Genomic DNA, 7,157 nt, shown 5'->3' with positions numbered 1-7,157 from the left:
ATTTCATTGCATCCCGCACACTTCCAACACACCAATTCCAGCAGATGTTACTTCATTCGGAAATCCTCGTGGAAAGGAATAACGACTGTACATGTGCGCATAGTATGCTAGCCTAATATCTGGCATTGATCTTTACATGGCTTGCAAAGAGTGGATAATTGAGGATCTGTCCCGAGTGCTCCCCACTGCGGCACTCATCCGTGTACTGTGACTGCTAAATACGCGGTGTGTTTATGGTTAAAACCTCCGGAGCACCTCGGCATTAGGGGAGCCTGTTCGTTATGTCGTCTTGCTACCACAGATTAGCGCAACTCTAACGCCTTAACATGGAGGTGGCGCTTATGAGCACGAATGCAGTAATGATAGCTCCAGAGAATACGCACTTAGGAATCCTAATCAGTACGGGCATGCAGTCTTGCAGCATGGTTAGTCAGTGTATCCGGGTGAATCAGGTCAGAAGATGAGGCAACAAATGAAGGTCAGTTAAGTTCATTGGTGACTGCGAAATGGAGTAACCAACTCTGAACAGATTACTGTGAACGTTTCAAACGAATTCGGGGTCAGGAATACTAAATTAGCATAAAAATGAACCCTTCAACCAAATATCAGTATTGGGATATACTTATGTGTGTAGTCGTTGGTTTTGGGAAGCACGCAAAGTTCGGTTCGTATCTAGGGCGTCGCGGAGATACTTTCAATAAATTCGCATGCCAGTCGCTTGGATCTGGTGAGTGTTCCATCACTCCGCTTCACGTCCATAAGCAGTTCAAAGTTCGCTAGAATTATCTATAAGCTTCCTCAACTGATCCACTTGTTCTCCTTGTTTCAGGTCGTTCACTTTACCCACGCTTTCTGATTCGAGAGTCAATTATGGCAAACTTTGATTTATCTAGTTTGAAGGATGCGTTAGATTCTGCGGATAAAGAACAGCCGAAGCTAACCTCAGTTGACCTGGAAGGCATCGCCGAATTGATCAAGAGTGGTGCCGTGAAGAACATTGTGACCATGGCTGGTGCTGGAATCTCGACTGGTACGCAACTTTGTTCCTCTTTCTTGATGGGTTTGATTTTATGCAAAAACAAATCATTGTAATTCACTTTGGCATGAGTGACCCTAGTAAGCACCGATTCCCAACCTTTCTCATTTTAAGTTGACCTTTTTTCCGGCCGCTCTTCTTTTCAAGTAGACTTGGTTACAAGTGATGACTACAAGTCTACATTGGAGAATTGGCTACATGTGTGTCGCTCTCACTTCCGTTGTGTCAGTATCTCTATACACTGCGCACCATTTCCTATGTGACTTCGGCTCCTGAATGCTTTTCAGCTAACACTGTGGTTAATTAAGCCAAATAAAATAGTTAGATTGATGGAAGCAACCTAGGGGTTTCTATCGCAGTGGGACTAGGCATGAAAAGACTGTGTACAACAAATTCGGTGGTTCGGCAAATCAAATCCGTCGACCGACAGAGGATTTTCGAGCACAAACGGTCCTTTATGACGTCGTTAAATTTCCCCAGGTGGTAGCTCACTTGACAATGGCTTCTCCGAGAACTCTCAAAAGATTCGAGTGCCCTGTAGCGTTCCTACTAGGTTGGTTGGCGCCTCTTTAGAACGCATTACACACTCTCATCTCTTCAGTTACAGGGTTATACGCAGGAGGGTTATTCTTTACAGCGGTATTCCGTCGTACGATCTTAATTAAATGTTTTTTCCACTGTTTCCCCGTCATACTGTCAGTTTCTCGATATCCGTCATTCGTCCTACAGTCTACTTTTGGCGATATTACATATTCCCGAGCTGCAGTATTTATACTGATTGTTCGTTTTATTAAATCATCCAATTGACGATGACAAACGGCACTCGGGTGCGTCGGCTTGTTAGATGCGCTTGTCTGACTTCCCTTGTCGTTACATTTTCGTTGAGCCGGACCCAGTTAATTTTCCATTCCGATGTAATGGATGAACGAGGGGACACTTCGAATTTGCAACTCGACAAAGTCGCATACACCTAAACGGTCATCACAGTCACGATACTGCCGATGCATGATTGGCCGTGACCTTGTGATTGAATGTACATAGTTTTTCTGAGACCTTTGACCGATCAACTTGATAGATTCATGTATGGTCAAATAGCTGACTGGTGATTGTTAGGACGTATGGACGGTCTAATAATTCGAGCCCCGGATGTAGATTACTTAAGTGATATAGGAACATCCACACAGTCAAATATGACTACCAAACGGCAATCAGTTGACAGTGATTTCACTGACGCATTCGAATGCTTCTGGAGAGGGACATTCTCACACTCATCGACTAAATATCGGACCTCAATGAATTACTGAAATTGAGCCTTACGAATCTGTAGGATTTCTGGGACAGTCTGGGTCCAAAACTTATCATCAACTGTGAATGGGTTAGTCATCTAGACTGCCAAGAATTTTCCTGGTATAACTAGGATTTTCACAGTAATTTTGTGGCATATATCACAGACATTCCTCGTCCTCTGCTGTTGTGATGTGATGAAAATTAGGCCTGCATGCGACTCATGGAACAATGTTTTTTTGAACCGGATCTACCTGCGACTAACTGACTTGGAACAAACCTGCGACCATTTTTGGCTGCCGGAGAAATGTAGGGAAATTAAGGTTGGTAAGTTGTTGCGCGCGGTGCGCATTTATCGACTCACTAATCGGATGGCCTTAGCAAAGCATCCAGCGAAGGTTTACAAGACTATCTGCCTGACAGAATGTTCCAACTGACCGCGTAACATCTTATCCACCATTTTCTTTGTTTGGGATAATATTTTGCACTTGCGTAGTTTCTGCCTTCTCATTTTATGCACACCTCTTTACTTCCCACCGACTGCTAAGGAATTTGCGCTTGAAGCTGAGTTTTCCATCATGTTTGTACCAGTCAGGTAGGCTGTTTTGGATCCGTTTTGGTTTCTTTCCAATGTACCCCATCACAAGCTCATAAAGCTAAATCTCGTCGCAGCCGAGTTTTCGTTTAAAGTAAATTTCTGAAGACTGCGTTCGACAACTTTTTCGCTCCTATTCACCCTCTTCCTGATGTTTCTCTTGCAGCTGCTGGGATCCCAGACTTTCGGAGCCCCAAAAGTGGATTGTATGATAACTTGGGACAGTACAATCTTCCTTATCCCATGGCTGTGTTCACCATAGATTATTTTGTCGTTCGTTCATTTGTTCCTTCCATTGTGTCTTCTAACAAAGTCTCCAGGATAACCCCGAACCTTTTTTCAAAGTGGCCAAAGGACTCTACCGACCCGAAGCCAAGGTAATTGTTCACACTTGTTACCAGAAGCCACTTTTCAGCCGACCCTCGCACATTATTTTTTCCGCCTGCTGCACGAAAAGAAACTGCTGCGGCGACACTATACTCAAGTACCCGCGTCATTTGTAGTCATCTGACAAAGTTTTTTTCTCAACAGAACGTAGACGACTTGGAACGTTTAACCGGTTTGCCAGAGGACAAACTTATCGAAGCGCACGGAACTTTTCACACAGGCCATTGCATTGCGTGCAAAAAACTGTACCCGTTGGAATTCATGGCAGGTTTGTCTTCTCGGATACCGTAGCCGAATATAGTTGCAGAAGCTGTGATGAATGACAAAATCCCCAAGTGTCAAGCGAATTCATGTGATGGTGTGGTGAAACCTGGTTTGTCCCTGCCCAATCTGGCTCCACCGTTACACAATTTTAGATATTGTTTTCTTCGGAGAAGCCTTACCCGACAAGTTCCATACAAACGTTGGTCCGGTAGGTTTGACCATCTGCTCAGATGATTTCTTCTCTAGTCTCGCTTAACCCTCTGCTCAAAAGGGATGAAAGTTCGCATGTTTTTGCGTTTCCCAATGGCAATATAAGCAGGATATTATAGGCTTTTTGACGCGAGAGTGTTAACCTTACAGACTATAAAAATTCAAATTCCAACTCATCACGAATGGTTCCCACAGCACAGCGGCAATGGTGGTCGTCGGACGTATCGATGTGATTGTTGAACGTGGTAACCCTTGAACTTTTACTCTACGGATTGAAGAACCACGTGGTACATCTTCAAAAGCCTGAATTGTTTGCTTTTTTCTCTGTCAGCTCACTGAAAACTAAGCTGCCGTGACTAGACCTTCAAGACCGGACCGACGTCATCCCCTCAGATGAGCGAGCATTATGATCTGTCGTTTAACATGAACGCCAACATGTGCATTTTCTCGTTAGCGTAGTAAGGTTAACAAAAACGTAACAACTTCGAAAAAATTCATTATTGGTCTGCTACTCTGGTCTTGAAGTATTCTGCCTCCAGCTCTGCGGCCAGGTTCATTGACATTCTGCAAAATAGACAGTTGTACGTCTTGAACTCAGCCGCCAGTTCACTTCAGCAACCGGTGCACCAGTTCGCTTCTTGTAATCCCTGACGTGCTTCCTATACCAAGAAATTTCATATCAGATATTCCACGTCCCATATACGTTTGGTCCGTCTTGTGGTAAATTTCGATTTTCGTTTTTGCCCGTTGCAGAATTTGCCCCCCCCCCTGAAATGGGGACAATACTCGAGGAAAGATTTTCTAGTCTCTTATCGCGAGTAGCCTTCGTCCAGGGCAGTGAGGAAATCTGGCACAGATATTCTGTGCAGGCATGTTCAAAACACAGCTTTGTGACTCTGCATGTGACTAACAATGCAGTGAGAGTGTCCAATTGGAAAGCATAAAGGCATAAAAGGATACGTACGAATAGAAAAAGCATGAAAGTTGGGAGAGTAATTGTCAAAACTAACTGCCCTGCACTGTTGGCTGTAAGCTGCCCTTAAACGGAGGAGGCTGAGATCAGCAAATTGCTGCAGCCTCCATGATGTGAAGCTTTTGCCTGATTGGACATAAAAAAGAAGTAAGGCACATTCGTCGGATGAGTAACACAGCCGATTTGCAAGGGACATCCGTCTCTGGCATATTTTCAACATTCTCTTCCAGATTTCTGGAGTCATTTTGCCACGGGCCCCCTGCATATAGCTCTCATGCACATGGTTAGTTTGCGGGTGCTTTCTGATCCGCGGATTTAATCGAACTGGCACGTTAAATTGGGGTCAGTCTGTCCCGAAAAGCTGAGAAGCACGTTACTTCGGTTTCATCCTTCTTTTAACAGAATAAATGCCACTCAGTTCACAGCACTCTGTGGAATTGTTGAAATGGCAGGTTTTTGGGGGTGATCCGTTGCCTCAAAACCTTTGAGGGTGGGTTAAAAATTCTCAAATAAAAATGTTGCAGCACATCCAGTTGTAGAGTTATGCATTCCAGTCTCTCGTGAAAACCAAATTGATTTGCAAATGAGTGTACTTCGCGAAAACAGTCCAATTTGGGTTCACGTAGAACATAAGGTTGACGGAAACTCAGGGGCTGTGCCTACCTGATGAGCCCCAAGAAGGGTAAAACCGGTCGTGGGTTGTCGAAGATTTTTCAGCAACCTTGTGACTAGTTTCCTTAATGAAAATGTTGCATTATGTTCTGTGCATGCTGGAAACAAAAATCACCTCAATCTGCCTTCATTTTGTCGCCATTTGTTTTAATTAATCTCCCTTCTTGAATATTGGCCGCAATCGATTTTCACCCTGCTGTGCTTTGGATCCAAAAGTGGGTTCAGATATGTTCGTTGAGGAATTAGGAGCTGTCCGCTTTTCATCCTTCATGGCGTTTTTTCAGTGATTACATGGCGAATAACCATGTGGTATTAGTGGGTGTAGTCAATAGTCAAAAGACTAACCCTGTTTTGCTTTATGAATGGGTGTACTGCAAATGCAATACAAACGGAAAGTCGCGTAATCCGAAGAAGCTGGTAAGCTGAGCGTATTTGCTGTGAACAAACAGTACGCTATAATCGACGTAGGTCCCACCATGCTAGTTGATCAGGCTATTTGGACCCCTAACCACACGTTCGTCAGCTAGTTTCGTTCAGCTGCCCGGGGTTATTAACGACATGATCATCCTGGAATGTTTTGTTATTTATAATGGAAAACTCTGCTGCAGTTTACCACCACACTTGACCTACGGGCATAGGTCATCAACATCTGCAAGTCTTGCTTTCTTCCAACCTCGCAAAGCTTGTCCGAAAATAATGAGAGTCTACGGCGATGATAATTTGGAATAGCACTTATCGAGGACCCAGAACACGTACTTCTATGTGTGTTTGAGTCAAGCAGATGTAAACAGCAGAAATTATTTACAGAAGTGGCACAAGCACTATGTAATTTTTACAACGCCCACCGAATTATTTCAGGCAGATGTAAACAGCAGAAATTATTTACAGGAGTGGCACAAGCACTATGTAAGTTTTACAACGCCTACCGAATTATTTCAGCTGCAGAACTACCTGCAACTTTCGTCCATCGTAAGCCACTCACTTTTACCACAATTGCGATGTCTTATTACATTACTCACCGTTTTAACAGCCGTTGGTGATAGATGACCTTGAAGATTCGCTCACCTAAGCACACCACCCTTACGGATAATTGACAGAGCAATTCATTAGACATAGACGTTCCTCACTATGCATTGGTAACCATTTTGCGAATACTGAGCGGCGGTATTTGGCATAAACTGTTTTCCTCACTTTTAGCCCACCTAAATCTCAACCACACACCGACAACTGATTATTTTGTCACACATGATCCGGTTGTGATTGCCTCTTAAACTGAAAATTCTCAGCTATGAGGATCTTATGGATTGGTAGATATTTTTCTTTATGAACAGTTACTCATCTATTAACAGTAGCGTGCATTTGTAAAAGTTTCGGATACCCACGCTATCCATACACATGATTTTCAAAGGTGAAAAACCGTACACTGTCTTTCGACCGTTAGTTTCCGTTGTCCTGACACACTACGACGAGCAAGGGTGTGGATGTATTGTGCAACGTTGCCTATAGGTTATTTCATTTTTGGAAGGTGAACTCGAAGTAATGTCAGAAGGTAAATAACACTAACAATAAACGGTTATGTATAGTTGCTACCAGAGATACTTTAGTACAATTGCATAACACACAAAATGAAAGAGACTTATCGAGTTCTTCGTTTGATAAGTTGTGGTAGATACAGCGGAGGTTTGTAGGACGCAGTTGAATTGAACGCGGGTCTTGACCGAGCGTGTTGAAATCTT

At 43.5% G+C, this 7,157-nt stretch overlaps 1 protein-coding gene across 1 annotated transcript in view; it reads left to right on the top strand.

The window, feature by feature from the left end:
- Positions 1-795: 795 nt before the first annotated feature.
- T265_10265 (hypothetical protein) overlaps positions 796-7,157 on the top strand; it is a gene marked incomplete at both ends in the record, with an annotated part of 16,207 nt that continues 9,845 nt past the window's right edge. Inside the window, 4 exons of the mRNA XM_009176585.1 lie at positions 796-1,030; positions 3,454-3,570; positions 3,610-3,675; positions 3,719-3,774. Of these exons, the coding sequence (XP_009174849.1) occupies positions 871-1,030; positions 3,454-3,570; positions 3,610-3,675; positions 3,719-3,774 (399 nt within the window). The remainder of the gene's footprint in view (positions 1,031-3,453; positions 3,571-3,609; positions 3,676-3,718; positions 3,775-7,157) is intronic.

This window comes from Opisthorchis viverrini, assembly GCF_000715545.1.
Source record: "Opisthorchis viverrini unplaced genomic scaffold opera_v5_352, whole genome shotgun sequence".
In the NCBI taxonomy this organism is placed as follows: Eukaryota; Metazoa; Platyhelminthes; class Trematoda; order Opisthorchiida; family Opisthorchiidae; genus Opisthorchis; species Opisthorchis viverrini.
This window is presented reverse-complemented; position numbering and strand designations above follow the sequence as displayed.